The sequence below is a fragment of the Agelaius tricolor genome, unplaced genomic scaffold (genome assembly GCF_023055355.1).
Source record: "Agelaius tricolor isolate 1412-34295 unplaced genomic scaffold, bAgeTri1.0.p SCAF_22, whole genome shotgun sequence".
Classification (NCBI taxonomy): domain Eukaryota; kingdom Metazoa; phylum Chordata; class Aves; order Passeriformes; family Icteridae; genus Agelaius; species Agelaius tricolor.
The window spans coordinates 1,145,031-1,163,409 of NW_027269282.1; the positions used below are offsets into that span (position 1 = coordinate 1,145,031).

The 18,379-nt window shown below is 44.3% G+C and overlaps 1 protein-coding gene across 2 annotated transcripts in view; it reads left to right on the forward strand.

Annotated features, from left to right (window-relative positions):
* The first annotated feature begins 3,245 nt into the window (after window positions 1–3,245).
* FBXW4 (F-box and WD repeat domain containing 4) overlaps window positions 3,246–18,379 on the forward strand; it is a 59,728-nt gene continuing 44,594 nt past the window's right edge. For both annotated transcript variants that reach the window (XM_071446459.1, XM_071446460.1), the window contains exons 1-3: window positions 3,246–3,730; window positions 14,534–14,629; window positions 17,406–17,591. In XM_071446459.1, the coding sequence (XP_071302560.1) occupies window positions 3,480–3,730; window positions 14,534–14,629; window positions 17,406–17,591 (533 nt within the window). In that variant the 5' untranslated portion in view covers window positions 3,246–3,479. The remainder of the gene's footprint in view (window positions 3,731–14,533; window positions 14,630–17,405; window positions 17,592–18,379) is intronic.

The following is an 18,379-nucleotide window of genomic DNA, read 5'->3' on the forward strand; positions in this document are numbered from 1 at the left end:
GGAATGGTCTGCTACTTCAGCACAGAACCCTACCCCCTCTTCTAGAGGTTCAGACTGGTCATGAGCCATGAAAAGGACTGGGATCTTTGTAAGATTTGGGAAAGATACATTATTATGCTTACACTGCACTGAGCACCTGCTTTGAGTCCTTTATTAGAGTCTGAACAATGCAGTGCAAAATAATCATGCTACACATATTTAGGAATGGTTCAGAACCTTCCTTAGTTCTTGCTCCTGCAGACACCTACATAAGCACTTACTTTGGCATTGATGCAAAGAGTAAGACTATGGGTTCTCAGTCTGCAATGCACAGCTTTGTGACAACTCTGCAACAGGCAGTATCCAAAACCATGCCTGAGAAAGTGTGTGCAAGGGTATGCAGCTGCTGGTATATTTCTCTTAAAAAAGAACCCAGAGAAAGTAATGGATGACATCTATATTTTGGGCAAAAAATAACTATTGTTACTATGTTGTAAGACAATTGTCCATACTTGAAAACAATGCTATATTTAAGAGGAATGTATTGTAATTTTTTTTTCATACTGCTCTGTGTCCCCTGCTTGAAGCATAGTTAACCTTCTCCAAGATTACTGGGTGTAAACACCTTTCATCCTAACCAAATATTTCACAGTTGTTTATACCTTGGGTTACAAACTGGAAGGCACTAAGGTCCCCCTTCTTCACATGCACTTGTCCATACCTTGGACCTGGTATCCCAGAGGGTCATGCTGCACATGTACTTTGCACTCAGGCTCCTTTGCTCTGCACCAAGTAGTTTTCCTTGGTAAAGCAGCACAGCCAGAGGCTGGAGACTGTCCACTGGGATTTGGGTGCCACACAGTGCAGGGAGACCTGTACTATGCACATGCTGCCTCTGCAGAGTAAGAGAACCTAAGACTACAAGAATCCCCTTGGACTGTCTTGGTCTGATATCCTGAGTTAGGACTCTCCAGGTCAATTCCTGGTGAAGTTTTAGCAGTTTTGGTTAAGCCTCTCTCTCTCTCTCTCTGAGGAAAAAAACCCGAAACCAAACCCAACCGGTATTGTTTTTTATAAATCCAGTAATGGTGAATGTACCATAAATCTTGGTAAGCTGTTTCAGCAGTTGATTTTATTCACTACAAAAGCACACCTCATTCACAAATTTGTTTCCCATCACCTTCTGTCAAGAGATCTTATCTCTTTGTCTGTTAAACGGAAGATTCAGATTTTTCTTCCTGTTTCAGTGCTCCTAAGGTAAGATCCCCTCACACCTTAACCTTCTCTTTAGAAAGCTAAAATAGATTGAGCTCTTTGGGTCTTACAAAACATGTCTGACAGTCCTGTAATCATTCTTTACCACTCTTCTTTGAAACTCCTCTAGTTTTTAAACATCCTTCTTGAAGTGTTGTCTAGACAAATTATTTCCAAAACAGTCACAACAGAGTCAAAACCAGAGGTAAAAGAACTCTGAGCTCTTGTTTTTTTTCCCAGGACAGCACCAGCCCTTTGGTCACAGCACAGCAGAAGGAGCTCACGTTCTGCTGATTATTCATCTTAATGAAGTCTTTACGGAATTGCAGCTTTGCAGGATAGAGTTACATCCTTTCAGTGTGACCTACATTCTTTGTTCCTAGATGTGAGACTTTACATTTGGCTAGATTGAAATACATATGATGTGATTATGCCTAAACTTAACTTAGGGCTATGCAGCCATAAGCATCCTTTGCCTCTTGCTCCATGCTTTGTGCCTCCTACAAAGCTTTGCTAAGAAGGATTTCAGATTTTTTTCAGATTAGTAAATATTATGTTAGTAAATATATTAAATAGTGTGGGGTGCATAAGCAGTTTCTGTGGGATCCTGCTAGACAAAGACCAACTTGAAAGTAAGTATGCCTTTACAATAACAATTTCAGACAGAGAAGTCACTCAGCTTTTAATAATTTTAATGTTTCAGAAAATATTGTAGTCTGATACAAAAGAACCAAGTTTCATATCATCAGAAAGATATGAAATTGACAAAACGGCATTCACACAAAGTTTCCATAATCTTAAGCAAAATTTGTTGTATTACCTCCCTTTCAGCTGGCTACTTAAGTCCTGTACTAGATGTGCTGTTATTTCACCTGAGCTCAAACTCAGGTTGAGAAATTTTTAATTACTTCAGACATCACTCCTTAAAAATGCTGATAAAAAAATCTGCTGCCTTCTGAAACTTCATTGACTTCCAGGATATATTAAAACTCAGTGTAAATGGACCAGAGAGCTCCTTATCCAGCAGTTTTGAACCTCTAAAATAAGAGGCTTCCAGACCTGTTGATTTACTCATAGGAGTATTTGGGAGCTTCAGATTAGACAGACAAGATGACTTTTTGGAATAGGATGCAAGTACTGTCAAGTGGCCTGTATACTATGGTAACCTCATTATATGCTAAAATTTATTATCCTACTCCACCCTGCAAAATGAGATGTTGATTGTGGTGGTAAGTGATACCTGTTCAAAGCATTCTTGGCAGATGATGAACTTCTTATAATTTATCTAATTTTTTTTATTTTGAGGGAGAAATTTCCCCAGCATTTCAGGCTTCTGTAGAGTGGAAAGTACTGTAAGAAAGAATAACACAACACTAGACTCATATTTTCCTGCTCCACTGTCTTGCCATTTTGGATCAGAATCCTGCGTTGTCAGTACTCCAGGCTCCTGTGGATGGCAACAATGACTCAGTTATTATGAACTGTTCTTTCGAGGTGGTGTGCTTGTGTATGTGTACACACACGTGTGAACTGTGAGAGCACTTTTCAGACCCCACCCACTCTGTGGAGCTCTGGAGGGGGTAATGGACTGCAAGGAAGGGTGCTGGTGAAAAGCCAGCCCTAAATCCATTGTAGCAAGGCCTGCTCTATTGTGGGGAAGACCCTTTCTTTTACGTGTCACAGGAACCTGGGAGTGTTGAAAACTGCTGTGCAGCACCAGATGACCCCTGCCGTCACTTCGTGGGTGACAGGTGCTCCCGACTCTGGTCAAGGATAATTAATGAGCATTAAATCACCTTGCTGTTCACCTTCCTTTGCAGGAGTGCAGTACCTAGCTGGTGTTGCTCCAGGTGGTGAGGCAGATGTTCTGGTTACCTGGGATCGCCATCCCCACCATTAATCGTTCGCGTTATTAATGAATGCTCAGATCAGGTGACGTTGCTAAGCGCAGATGGGAAGATACAGACCCGGGAGCCGGTCGTGGCGTGGCGAGGGGGTGTGGGGGAGGGCAACTGGCACAGGGGGAGTCCCAGCGGCTCCCGTTAATGAATTAATCCGCTAACGAGGGTGGGCTCGGCGGCCCGTGCCCCTCCGGTCCCGCAGCCGCCTCCTCCCCCGGAGGGGGCAGTGACAGGCAGCGGCTTCTGCCCCATGTGACTGGGGAGCGGCTGCCCCGTCCATGGCTTGGCCTCCCCCGGGCAGCGCAGCTCCGGCTCCCGGGGAGGAGGGGCGGGAGCTGCTGCTCCATGGGGAGGAAGGGCAGCCCCCGATCCCCCCAGGCGGAGGGGGGATCCCGGGCCGCCTCCCCCCCCTCCCCGCTCTGGGCCTTACCTGAGGAGCTGCTGCTCCTCATCTGCTCCTACCTGGACGCGCAGGCCTTGGGCCGCCTGGCCCAGGTCTGCCGCCGCCTGCGCTTCCTCAGCAGCCGCGATGTCCTCTGGAGGCGCATAGCCCGCGGCTGCCTCAACTCCGGCTTCACCCAGCTCGGCACCGATCTGTAAGCGCGGCCTTCCCGGCGGAAGGGCGGGGGGCGGCGGCGGCGGCGGCCCGGAAAGGCCGGGGATGCCGCGGCCCAGCCGGTTGCCAGGGCCGCGCTGCGCTCCTGGCGTGGCCGCCGCTGGGCCGCGAGGGGCGGGGGACGCGGGGCCATTCCCGAAGCGCGGTTGCGCCGCCCTTTCCCTGCGCCAGGAGGGGCGGCGAGGGCGCGGGAAGGGCCTCCCTGGGAGGGAGCGGCCGATGGCGCACACCAGGGCGGCGGGGCCCGGCCCCGGCGCTGCCCGGAGGGGTTGGGGGAGGCGCCTCTTGTCCCCGCGAGGGAGCGGCGAGGATGGCGGGGCTTTCCCGGCGTGTCTTACTGTCAGGCCCAGCGGGAGTGCTGGAGCGTGAGGCCCTTTCCATGTCTGGAGAACTGTGTCCAGTTCTGGCCTCCTCAGTCCAAGACAGGGAGCTATGGGTGAGGATCCAGCGGGGGCCGCAAAGAATGATAAGGGATCTGGAACATGTCCCTTGTGGGGAGAGACTGTAGGAGCCAGGCCTGTTCAGTCTAGAGAGACTGAGCAGGATCTCATCAATGCATATAAGTGTCTCAAAGGCAGGTGTCAGCAACAGGATGACTAGCAACGTCCATAAACTAAAACAAACAAAGTTTCACCTCTGCATGAGGAAGAACATTATGCTGAGTGTGGCAAAGCGCTGGAACGGGCTGCCGAGGGAGGGCACGGAGTCTCCCTCTGGAGACGTTCAAAACCTACCTGGACTCATGAAACCTGCTCTAGATCACTCTGCCTTGGCAGGGAGGCTGGACTGGATTATATTCAGAGGTCTTTTCCAACCCTAATAATTCTGTGATTTTGTGATCTTCTCAGTCCCCAGACCCCTCCAAACACTGAGGCTTGGGGGCTTCAGGCTGGGGGAGGTTGGAACACGAGGAGATGGATGGAGCTGCTGTGTGCAGCTGGCATGGATCCTGTATGCCCACACTCTCCCCACTTCTGAGCAGTGATCTCTGCCATGGTCTTGAAAACACTTCAGAGAAGAAGCTGCAAGGGAGCAAGGCCTGGGACGGCATCCTGGGAAAAGGCTGGAGAGTAGGCTTAGTGCATTTTTGGGTGAAAGAGCTGTTGTGGGCCCTCAGGAACATGTGTCTTACGTTCTCACAGAGCAGCTTGCTGGTATAAATGGTGATGGGTGGCACAGAGAAAGTGACTCCTGTTCTTTTCATGGCTTCTGAGTTTTAAAGTTTTGTGAGTAGGAATTGAGGTTTTTTTCCTGGGGTCTTTATCTTTCCCCCAGTTCAACAGCACAGCATGGGTTAGGAATAGGGTCAAGCCCTCTAGGCTTTGCAGTGTGCATGACACCAGCATCTTCTTAGATGAAGCGCCTTTGGGGCTTGGGCCTTGGCAGTGGTCAGTGTTGATCCAGAGTTTGCCTTTCTTCTCTCAAATTTGGCTGTGTCCCAAATGCCACTTGGAGGCAACTTCACAAAGTGGGTCTTCCTTCCTCATTTAAGGATCCTAAGAGAAGTTTGTGTTCTTAGGATCTACAAATTCCTTCCTATGGCTTCTCTTTAGCTGCCAGCATGGACATTGTTTGTCATTCAGTGACTCAGTATTGTTTCCATAAACACTGTGCTGACATGACTCAAAAGAAAGGATGGCGAGTTTTGACCCCTGTTTTGCTGTCTGATGTTGCTGTCTCATCAATGCATAGACTTTAGAGAAACAATTATTGCTTCTGCTGGCAGGAGCAGAACTTTGCTGGTGCTGAAAATTCTTGTGTTGGGTTTTCAGACTCTCGGTATTCACAGGTTGGAAGTTAAGCACAGTTCCCTTGGAAGTCAGGAGGAATAAGCACTGTGGAATGGCTGTGCTTTGGACTCTTGTCTACCGTGATATATGATTTTGTCTCCTGAGGAAATGAAGTTCTGTATTTTTCATTAAGAATAAGGTGATACTCCGCTCCTTCAGTTGCAGGAGGGATCAGGTGTACAGCAGAGCAGGTGCAGTGTGTGTAAGGACCACCACTTCCCCCTGCAGAGGAATGCAGGTCTATAAACAGCTACAGAAGAGATTTGCTAGGTCAGAGGGCTTCAGAGAAGGGAAGGCTGCTTGAGTTTTGAACTCACAAGGATTTCAGTGCTGTTGGATTTGCTATGAACAGGTTGTTTTTTTTTTTTTTTTTAGTAATTCTAGGATATACTTTTGTGCTGTGTCCTATTTTTAAGTTTTCCTCAAACAACTCCAGTACTGAGAGCTGCTTTTAGCATTGGTCAACACTTCCTTGGTCCTGAGGAGTTCAATCATAGGTAACACACTAAGTTGCATTACAAGTGGTTGTGAAGCAACCTTGAGATATATCTGGAGGATGATTCCTTTAATTACTTTTAACTTCATATAAGGCTCAGACAGTCTCCAGTTCCTTGAAATAATATATCAAATCCTATGGAGAATACCTGAAAAACAAACACTTGTTTTCACAGGGTGGAGATCCAGCATCTGGGGGCAGTTGCAGGAGTTTTATTCCAATAGGGTAGAGAGTTTGGCAACAAATACAAGGCAAGGGCATACTGCAGAACCAGGAGGTCTGGATATCTGAATATCTGCAGAAGAACCAATATGGCTGCATGTGTTGAGTTGTACAATTGTAAAATTTGTACTGAAATTTTAGTACAAAGCTGAAGAAGAGTTTAACAGTCTCTGTGGCAGCTCAGGGGTTTTAACTAGCCATGTCTCTTCTGTAGCACTTGCTCCTCGTGCATGTCTCCAAGATCAAGAGCCATCTCCCAGATTGCTGCTCTTGCAGTTGAGGGAGTAAGATTTGCAGAGAGATACTGTATTTTATTTGAGTAGTCAGTACAAGTTGGGGAGGGAGTTTAGGCAAGCTTCTGGGCACACCATCCTTCTTAATAGCAATTTTAAGTAGAAACCTGGTAGATTGTCGTTGAAGGTTAAATTTGAGCTGAGTAGATATTTAAGCTAAAATATTACTGTGAAAATAGAATGGTGATGAAGATGTTGGATAGCTGGACCTTCTTGATAACTGTGCTTGCTTAGTGATATGGGATAACTCTTGAGTTTGTCAAACTTGGCTTTGACTCACTCAGGAGCTGAAGCTTCTATTGCATGTGCTGGCTAAAGCTTCTATGTGCTGGCTGAAGCTTCTATGTTGCATGAGGTGAACACTAGTTTTTTCTCTTGAGAGGTTTTTGTGCAATACTGTGTGCAGTTGAGAAAGCAAAGGCTGGAACCGTTTATGGTTAATATACTTAATGAAATAACATGCATGGTTCTCACATTAGATCTTAAACTGATGGTCCCTGGGAGGCTGGCATAAGTTAAAAACTAGTCTAGGGAGTATTTACAGTTTAAGACAAAAATCCATCTCAGAATAGTTTGATCATTTCTGCTGTTAAGTGGCTTTTGATAAGCCATCTGTTAATGCTTTGTAAATAGCAATAAATTTCAGCCTAAAGGAGATAGCTGTGAAACTTAACTTCTGCCCCCACTTTCCCATTTTCAAAAAGGTGATAAACTTGAAAATGACACTCTTTCTTTAAAATGCTTTTTCTGTTGGGTATATCTTCAGATAATTGTCACAACAAAGATCAGAAGTAAGAAGCTTTATCTTGTATGTGAAAAAACTGTTTGAACAGTCAGCTTGCTTATAAAACTTCTTTCTGCCAAAATAGGAAAGAGGTAAGATTGATAAGAAACTGGTTGCAAACCCCTAGCTATTAGCAGCATGCAGAAGAAAAATAGTAGTATATGTAAAACCAAAATTATTTAATTTTTAAAATTGTCATCCTGACTATTGCCAGCAGTGGTTATCTCTGGACACATGCTTGTGCTTAAACAATATTAAATTAAGTTGGTAATGATGTCAAAGGAAGATGTGGACTTAAGCCCAGACACTAGCTGTTATGCTGAAAGGCATATTCACAATATTGACAATCTCTAATGTTTTCACTTTCTGGTAGATTCAGCCAAATGGGAGGCACAGATGTAAGCCAAGTTAAGTGTTTAAGGCATGGATTCAATTGTGCAGTTGTAGGAGAAGAAAGAAGTTTGCTTTGAGGGATGTATCTGTATACTTCATTCCTTTGGCAGAGGGGAGGGAATCACGAGGTTCACATCCACCTGAGTCACTGTATGTTAGGGATGGTGGGGGCTGATCTGGAAGAGTTCTTGAAGCACATTCTCAGTGTTAAAAATGTGCTGTTTCTTTGTTGAATCAGCAGTAACTAAATGCTAAATAGGATATTGTGTCACTCTTATGGAAGTACAGAGTGGCTTTACATGGATGTGCTTCTTGGCATCTGAACTGTGAGTCTCTCTAGATCAGATTGTCAGTTTTTTTGTATAAACAAGTTAATTTTATGTATAGACCTGCACTGCTACAAGACCTTGTCATGAGGGTGATAAAAAAAGAGTCCTTATGCTAAGATTTTTGCTTTACTCAGTCACAGGAGCAGCTGAAGTAAAAGTTGAGCCATGTCTTCATGATATAAGGTGAAAGGAGAATTTTTTGTTTCAAAAATGCGTGGCAGCATATCACAGAAAAGTTAAGGCTTAACAGCACTTTCTGCAGCTAAACTGTAGCTGAGTAATAACACAAAGCCTTTGGGGGTTTTGGTGATATAGTGATATTACAGTTGTGTCCTGTAGTCTGTGTCTGTTTTGCCAGCTGTTGGACAGGCCCAGCAAGAGCAGTTTGTGCCCTGACGAGCTTGCTGCCTAAATAGCCAGGGTAAACAGGGGCTGGAGGGGAAGGAGAGGCAGGGAGATGTCAACCAAGCTGCCCTCTGTGCAGCAGGTCAGTGTCAGAGCCAGGAATAGCAGAGGGTGCTTTAAGCCTTTATCCAGGGCCTGCTTGCTGGACCACCTTGGACTGGAGAAATCGGAGAGGCAAAGAGCTCATTGTAAGGTGATTCTTTATTTAAGGCATGGCAGAAAGGAGTAAAGTTGCAGCTGGGCTAAACTTATTTCCTCTTTGTTACAAAGGAATTTTAGAGGGCAGGTTAAAAGTTGGAACCTAAATAGCTTGACAATTTGCTCTTTGTAATGTATTAACAGACATCAAAATATGAAGTGTTCCACTGCATGTTTTCTCCCTGTCTTCTGTTCTGCCTTGCCCACTAGGATCATGGTATATTCTCCAGTTCAGAGAAGCAGACTCATTAATGGACAGATTTATCATCTATGAGTATTTAAGAGCTTGTGTAAGCATTTTGGTGAGTTAATAAAAGCTGTGTTTTCTCCAGATCTTGGAAAAATGTATGTACCTACAGGAGCAGGAAATGGCCAATCTCTGCAAGTCAAATCCAAATGCAAACTGCAGCAATCATAGGAGACCTCAGCCTTCACCACTGGAGGGGGAGGGAGAGTGAATGCTTGTAAAGCTGCTTCAGTTTCCTTCATCTTTTAAAACTTGTTTTAAAAATAAACTTTCTTTACTTTAAGACAGAAATGAAGAAGGCAATGAACTGCTGCAGATGATGCAGAGGGGGATACTCTGGGGAGGATATTGCAGTAACAAAAATGGATGAGGGAATGCAGCTCTTGCTTTGTGCTGGAAAAGTCAGTGGTTTTCATAAACTGGCTGTTACATTTATTCTTACTCTGCCTTAAACTGTTAGTGCTGAGCAGGACAGATCTGCCAGGACAGCTCCACAACCTTGAAACTACTGCTTTTTCTGGGAATGTGAAGTTGTTTGTAAGAGTTCTTTGAGGCCTGCCTACCCTTCCCTTAAGATCTTCGCTAGTACAAAGAGAAAGAAGAATTTTATGTAGTACAGGGCTTAAAATATGTGTGCTTTGTTTGTTGCTGTTACCCCTGTTGGACTAGATATGGGTTATTTCATTCTGTCCAAGTACTTCCTTGACAATCTACTCTTTCAAATACATTTCACACTTCTTCAGCAGCTTCAGGTTTTCTCATAATCTTTCCAGAGCAGTGCATTTTTTGAATAAGCCCAGATTTTGTCTCCAAAAAGCCTACGAAACTCTCTGAGAGAGTCCAAATCCTGACAGGAGTTTCTAGCCAGCATCCCATTGCAGTCACTTGTAAGGGAGAGGGCATCTGGTGGCAGAGTGGCCTGGCTCAGTCTTGGTGGTGGTGATTTTTTGGGAAGCCTTTGTGGAAGTGTGTGTCCTTGCTGTGTGCACAAAAATTTGTTAGCACCTCTGGGTATTATGACAGCCTCTGCCTTCTTCATGAGGTGACAGCCTCTGCCTTCTTCATGAGGTGACTTGTTGACAAGAGCTGTTTGGTGGAGCAGTTGACAGCCTGGTAACATCTGAGATGGCACAGACACACCAGAGGAAGCAAGGAACATTGAGGAACGGTCAGCAGAACTCTTTTCCATCTCAGAGTTATTTGAACCCATCTCCCATAGGGATAGGGGAGCAGAGGGGACAGGCTGAACATGGCTGTAAGCTAAATAAGGGTCATGTGCTTAAGGAATTCAGTTGGAATTTTTGTCCTGGAAGAGACATTTAGCAAGCCAACCGACTTGTTGAGGACAGTAACAGGGGCTCCTGACATAAATAGCTTTTCCCTCTTGGCTGGCTGTTGGTGGCCCATGACTTGTAGCTGCACCGAGACCCTGCGACTCAACAGGTGTGTCCCGACTACACAAATAAGTGCAGTTGGTCATTGTGTTAGCCAGCCTTGCCACAGGGCCAAGGTTGATAGTGGGGCTTAGCCACTGTGACCTGTTTGTTCTCTCTATGACCCTTCCAGTCAGGCCTCAGGCAGGCTGGTGACAGCTTTTATGCAGACAGCAGATTTTGTCCACAGAAGAAATTCAGTCCCAGCAGGTCTCTGCAGACTTGCATTTCCAGATGAGCTCTTCAGTACTTAAGATGTAGCAAAACATGAAGGACTTTGGTGGGTTAGGGTGCCCCATGCAGCTGGGAAAATACACAGCATGACATGTTGGTGTTATCTTCTGTAACATGGCCTATGTTGTTGCAGGCACCACTGTTTTGGCACATGCTGAAATTGTAGACAGCCAGCAGAAATCTCCCTGGGATGCAGCACAGCACAGACGCTCTTGCTGTTGCAGAAATACCATTTCTGGTGGAAAAGGACTTCAGATGGGGAGGGGATCATTGAAGGCAAGATCTGTTGGAGGTGAAGCTTTAGGAGGTGGTATGCCCTGGCTGAGTGATTCTTTCATTGCTTTCTTTTGGGGCCCAGGCCAGCAACTGCCTTGGTACCTGAGGTCACCTGGGTCACTTGGTGCTGTGCGGGGACAGTTCCAGTCTCTTACTTCAGCAGCTGGGAAGTGGGCTCCAGAAGGAATATTACATTTCTTTTGGTAACTCTGCCAAGAAAGAGAGGAAATTCATAATTTGAGCAAAATACTTTTTGCTTTTTTTTTGTAGAGTGGGGAGAGGTAGGAAGGGGGAAATGAAAAATCCTTTATAATGGGTTGCTTGGGATGATTTTTGTCCTGGAGCTCCCTCTCAGGCTGTAAGAAATGTTTACCTTCTCTTCCTTAGTATAACCAAGTCTTTGAAAAGGGAGCCTCCGTCAGGAATGCATGCAATTGGAAACATGCATTGGCTCAGGTCATGTATTGCACTATGATTTGGGATCCTGACAGAGTGCTTTTTGGTGGTAATTAGATAATAACAAAGGCAGACTTGTATGTTGTGAGTAATGTAACTTTATCAAATATTGATAATTGTGATGCCCTAGCAGAGGTGTAAGATGACGCACTCTAAAGGGCTTTAAGAACATTTTGCTTGAATTTCATTGTGTTTTTATAATCAGTGTTCACTCATTCCTTCATCCTGTGTTTCCTGCCATCCTTCTAGGATGCTGGACTGTACCTCAGTTGCTTTCTGATTCAGGCCTGTGTAGGTCCTGCTAAAAATACCAGTCCTTCCTCAGTGAGTCAGCCTTCAGCAGTCTTGAAGTTCACTGTTGGGTGCCTTCTCTGGGAACACAAATGCCAAGATCTTGATTTCTCAGAGTAGTTAAGCAGGTCCTGAATTTTAAGCCTGTGGCTTAGTATTTTTCTGGATTGTATACTAAGAAAGATCAAGGTATTCATTGGCCAGTGGATAGTGTTCCGTCCATAGCATTTTGTTTAACATTTGGCTTCATATGGTGGTTTAGTCTCCTGAATCTTTGAATGTTCAACACAGTTGCTGAAGTAAGAGGTATCTAGTTAAGTCAACCACTCGGTGCAGGTGTGTGATGTCTGTTGATTGCCTTGGTCATCATGGAAAAATTCTTAAAAGTTTGCAAGTGTAGAAAGTGTGTTGATCATGACTGAAACAAAATAGGCTCTTGTAGGGGAGAAAAGGAATTTTTTTATCAAATTGTTAAGTTTATATGGTGATGACATTTTTAACTTTCTAAGATTTGAGAATTGTTCTCAGGCATTGCAGTGATACTGATCACATTTTTGATGCATTCTGGGAATTGCTCTGGAGGGATGCTGTTGAGGAAGCAAATCAGGTGATCAAATTGTATCTCAGCAGTTGATTCCATAGCTGGGCTTGATTTAAGTTCTGATATGAAGGATCGAATGTCTCTGACCAGCACTGCACTTCAGCATTTGCTGCCCCATAATTTGCAAAAGGGAGGGATGTATCAGTCCAATTTTCTACATCATCTTTCTCCATATCATCTGTCCCTTTTCTTGCATCTATTTTGAATAAATAAAATATCTGGGATATAAAAGCAGGATACTTTTAAGACATGTTTAAATTAGCTGGATCCAGAATTGCTGTATGGAGGAGGAAGGCTGGATGAATAATATATCTATTAAGAATAAAACAAAAAAAAACAAAACACCACCATGACCACCCCCTCCCAAATCCCATCAGACCTCCCCCATATATAGTCTCCCCACCCAACCCTCATCCCCTCCAGACAGGAACTGTTGATATGTGGGAAAGAATGAGGTGTCTGTTTCAAAAGTAACTGCAATAGTGAACTGGGGCTCTGGGCTGAGCCAACACGTGACTCTTCAGAACTTCCATTTTCAGCAGTAGGAGGGTCAAGGCCTGCTAGAAAAGGGACCAGCAGATCCCTTTGGAGGAGGTAGCAGCCAAGATGGAAGCTGCTTTTTTGACCTTGGAGTCACCTTTTTCAGAGCCTTGGAAATTACATCGAGTCTTAGTAGGGTTTATGCATTGAGCTCAGAATGTCTGGTTGGGCCAGCATGTGTTGGGAGGGGGATGTGGCATGAGTGTGTTTTCCATCACTGTGCAAGCTGGTGACTTGAAATCTGTATGTGGGGAGAACTTAACTGAGGGTTGAGCGTAGGGAGGAGAAGTGTTTTGGAGTAATGAATGGAATTGCATGTAGGCGGAGAGCCTGAACTCTGTCTGGGAGAGTAATAAGCAATGATGAGAGTGGATCTGACCTGACTTTTTGGTACTGTGCATTCCTCATCTCACACACTATCTGACCTCATGAGCTCTTGCAAGTGCTCCCTTTAAAAAAGGAATTCCTCTTCTTGCAGGCTAGTCTAACTCTATTTTGGTTTTGTTTGTTTGTTTTTAAATGGCTATGAAAAATAAAAAGCCTGTAGCTTTCTAAATTCAGTTTTAATTGGTGTGGCTCTACTGATCATAAACGTAAAGTTGCAAAGCTTTCTAGAGGATGAAAAGCTTTTCTGTGTGTGGTTTCTGTTTTTGTTTAAAATGGGTCACATGCCCAGGAATGCAGTCAAATTATAATGGTGACTAAGTGCCGGAAAGCATAGAAAAGAGGAGGGAAGGGTGAGCAGAAAAAAAGGAGCCTGAGGCTATGGAAGGAAGGCTGGGAAAATAAGAATCTGGCCAGACCCCAGGGCCAGGTTAGAGATTCCTGCACCCATTAACACAGGAGATGTTTATTTACAGGGAGCTAATCTTTGTTTTAAAAATAACAGAGTACCCGAAAATGCTACTTTTGGAAAGTGGATTGGAGGGGCCATAGGGATGGGAGGAAGAAACTGGTCCTGATGAGGCACCAGTTGCCATCTCTCAAGGATCTTCCTTTCTCTCTATGTATCTGGCTGTGTTGGCTGTTGAGAAACACATGAATGTGGGATAAACTCTTGTAGTCTAGTAAATGTAACCCCTAGTTACAAAGGATAATTTCTAGAGTTTCTTCTTGTTTGTATTTTCTGAACTTTTCTATCTAAGCAGCTCCAGTAAGGATTTTGAATAATTAAATTTATGATATGAGAAAGATGGGAGCTAAAGTTGCCATTCCCCATGTCTTTAATCAACTCTGGATCATGAAAACAAAACAGGTGTTGAACAGCTGCTTGAGCTGGGTATATTCATGTAGACTCTAAGGAGACCTTGGTCCCAGGTCTCTGTGGTACTTACTTTTTGTCACATCTTGAAGAGTATTGATCTTGGTTTGTCTCAGCTCATTCCAATAACTTTGATTTGTAGTCCAGCAATAGTCTTATCAATAGCTTTATCTGACTGTAAAGAGAAAACTTTCCAGCGATATGCTGGTGGTTTCTTTCTGTGTTATCTTGTTTGGATTACGTTTTGTCTGAACCTGTGCTGCATTCAGTATACTTGGTCAAGTCTTGATCATATTTCAGGTTTGTGATCATCAGAGGTGGCTTTCTTAGCTGGTAATCCCTCACTCTTGTCAGTGTTCCTTTCTTGTCAGCTCTCATGAATGTCCTCACTGTAGTGTGGCACTGCACCATCAGTGTGTGTCAGTTCACCATTGTGGAACCAGGGTGAGAGCTTACCTGTGGCCATCTTGAATGCATTTGTTGTCCAGAAGGCATCAGCCCTGGTTGCTAATCTCATCTCTCCTCTCTCTGCAGAGCTCCTGGCATTCCAGTGAAGGAAAGGGTGAAGGTATCTCAGAACTGGAGGCATGGACGCTGCCAGAGGGAGACAGTCCTGAAATGGAAATGCAAGCAAGTGGCTCCTTCCTCTTCTTCTTTGTTATGTGACAGCAGCTGTGGGGCCTTGGGTGTGTGCCTGTGCCCTGAAATGAGGTGTTTCCTGCTCTTTGTGCTCCATGGGGTCTTACAAGTGATTGTTGCTGGCTTGTTTTGGGTGTTCCTGGCTAGCTGGGTGTGGGATAACCTGAGTTGCTGCCTTGCCCTAGGGATTCATGCTGAGTGTCAAGAGTTTCTTTCTTAGTAATTTGAATTTGTCTTTGTTCTGATCTGTACAGTTTTAGCATTTAGCAGTTTTCACATTTAGCAACCTTTACTACAAACCGTTGCATTCATGTCTACTGCTGTATACCAGGAGCAATCTTTTGTCCTGCTCTCACAATGAGCCCACCTTGATCCCAGATGTGGACTTAGGTGTTCCCTCAAAAATGCTTTGTCTCCCTTGGTTTATCCTGGATTCTGATTTGGATGTACAAATCTAAAATGCTAATTGCCATTCATCTGCCTTTTGCTCTTCATTTTCATGCTTCTCTCCTTCACTTAAAAAAAAAAGTATATTTGACATTAATGATAGGAGCTTGTTGTTAAATGCTTGTTTGCAAAGGTGTACTTGGCTTTAAAAGCAAAGCATAAGATAGGTCTCTTGTCTGAGCTGCACATTGAAATTTTCAGCCTTCAGCATGTTGAAATTTTCAGCCTTCACATCATTGAAATTTTCAGCCTTCACATCATCAGACTGAAGGAAAAATGAGAAAGACTGTGGTTTGTTAGCTGCTGAAGAACAGGGACCTTCTACTGAGCTTTCATGCCTTTTTGTGCTGTGTAGATTGAAGTGGTGCATAATGTGCCACTTCTTGCCTAGAGTCCTGGGAACAGCTGTAATGAGCAGAGTGGGTTTTGGTGCAGGTTGTATACCTGCCTTTGAAGTGCTTGCAACCATCTGTGAAGACAGGCTCTGTGGATATTAGAGATCATTACTAAACCAGCTTCCCAAGTGAAAAGGCAAGGACTGATTTAATGAGGCCACCATCCAAATGGCATCTCCTAATTTTCATTTATTCTGCTTCAGATTTTTTACTTCTCCTTATGAAAAAGCCATAGAAAAAGGTAAAAAGCTAAACTTCTGCAAAAGGAGAGCTGCAGAAACTGGCTGTAGTCTAGGTAAGCTGGATATTCACTTGCTTTTAGAGGACTGCGTAGGAGTGGAGGAAGGAAGGGGAAATCAAAGCCTGCCTGAACCCAGAGCTCCTGCTCTAAAGATGCCTCTTACTTTTTCCATGTATATGATCAAGTCCCAGATGAATATTATAAACTCAACTACTTTGTCCATGTGATTAAAGGCCTGTTACTGGAGATGAATACAGTCAAGCTGGAACCTTCTGTCTAATGAGCAATCTTGTCCTCTTAACTTGTGTCTAGTTGTTCATTGTGATGTTACAAGGTACGGCTGTGTGTAATGACTCTGATGACACAGAAAATCGTGACCTCTGAGGACAAATGATCTAAAAAAAAGAGGGAGACAGGTTTTTATGAGAAGCCCCACTGCTTTCAAAGCCATTTGTTCCTGAATAGTTTGAAAACTGAAAGGCTGCTCTGTAGAAGGGCTCTGGATTTGCTCGGTGTTTCTGTGGACATTGGTGCACTTGGCAATGATGGCAGAGCAGAGACAATCTCACACATCCATGCCCCACAGGACATGAGTCTCATGTCTTTGTATCTGGCCTTGCTATATCCAGAAATCGTATTTGCCGATTCTCTGTTGGCTACACAAAAAAGCAAAATCTGGAGAAAAGCTCTCACTGCCTAAGTGTGTCTTGTAGCCTATTTTCTTCTATCTTTTGGTTTTGTTTCAAGAATAAATAAACTTCTTGAGATGGAAGACTTAATTCAGATATTGCATGAGTGTCTTGTCCTCTTCTTGATCTCCCAGAAGGTAAAGCATATTTTCCATATGTAACATCAATCTTCAGAATACTTTGGAATAGTTTTTTTGGCTCCACTGCTCATGGCCTGGAATCATACAATTCCATACAAACCTGCCACTGTCCCACATAAAGCAGTGGGTAGGAAGGGCGTATGGGCTCTTCTAAAAGATGGGCAAGAGAAACCAAGAGTTTGCTCTACAGCTTATGGCTCAGCAGGGGAAGAAGTGTGAATGTAGAACAATATGTCCTCTGTATGATAAGCATAAATTTCTTGGGTAGCCTCAGAGTGCAGGAGGCAGGTGACTTTCTGTCTGTAGGAAGATCTGTGGTATTTTGGTGACATGTACCCCTGCTTAGAGGTGTGTGGAACAGCGGCAGCTTTGTGGTCTCTGCTGGGCACCAGCAAATATCAAGAGTGACTGTTTGCACCAAAAGCCTCACGCTGAATGCTCTCTTAGAAATGCTCAGCATAGCTCACCAACACCAGTCTAGTTTCTTAAAAAGTACAGAGCTCATGTGCAGGTTCGGGAGCCCTTAAGTATTTCCTATCTATGTTCACTAGACTTTTGGCCATCTTCTCTTTCAGGGATTCCATGCTTCCTTTTCCTCAGCTGTGGGTTAGAAAAATGCCAGGAGTGTAATCTTCTTTTTATGTTGCTGGAGAAGCTTCACTAGTAGCTGTGCTGCTATATTAAGCCCTGCTTTTACATGTCACCTTCTGCTCCAACTTCACTTTTCTTGAGCAGACATTTGTTTTTGTTGATATGTTTGCATATGGAATTTGTTTTCTTTTTCTGTGTGAGGTTGTTTTGTTTTGTTTTCTTCTCCCCACTCCTGCATGCTCCCAACCTGCTGTCTGTTTGCAGTTTGATGCCCTGGATGGAGCTGGATGGCGAATATCTCTACCTGTCTCAAGCGGAGAACATCCAGGCCTACCAGCTCTGTGCAGAGGGGACAGGTTTGCAGCGTCATCCCCAAGCCATCTTCTCTGGCCACCAGGAGGACGTGTGTCGCTTTGTTCTTGTCAACTCCCACATTGTCAGTGGAGGGGGGTAAGTTGGGTGAATGAAGGAGCCCGAGGGTTTTGTTGCTGAAGTTGGAAAGATTCTGTGTAACTCCAGCCCAGAGCAGAGGAGCCAGTTTTGCTACACAGCGTCCTCATGCTTGGCTGTGATCAGCTGCTGCTGCTTCCTCTCTTATAATTTTGGTTCTGGCTTGAAAAAGAACCTGCAGCAGTGAAGGAGCTGAGTTTCATACCGTTGACCTTAAAAAGTGTCCTTTGCTCTGTAAACTTGTGTTGATGTCCACAGGATTGTTGAATCGGGAATGACTGATCAGGCAAACCTGACTGCTATGCAAATTTCATTTCTTTCCCTGTTAGAGCCAGGGTAGCTAGACTGTTCCAATAATCAGTACTGCTGGTTAGCTGGGACTGCATTAGTGCAGGAAGTTTTCTAGAGACAAGTGTGTGTTTATTAGACCCACTGATATAATTGTGGAGAGGGGAGAAACTGCCAGGCCTTCCAGCACACACACACACTTCTCCAATTCATTTTGCATTTCACTGGACTTTTACAGTTACAGCAAATGACAGGACTTTCATTAATGGCTAAAACTATAAAAAATATGCACAACAGTTAAGCACAGAATTGGGAGAGACAAGCATGGCTGTCTGCCCTGGGTATTGTGAGACTTTCCCCTGTGAACTATAGACCAAAATTCAGGTGAAAATGAAAGCTTGCATTTAAAATTCCAGTAACTGTGTTGGTTGAAAAAGGTCTAAATGTCTGGGTAATTAATTCAAAGCACAGCACCCTGCATGGCTGCTCTGAAATGAATG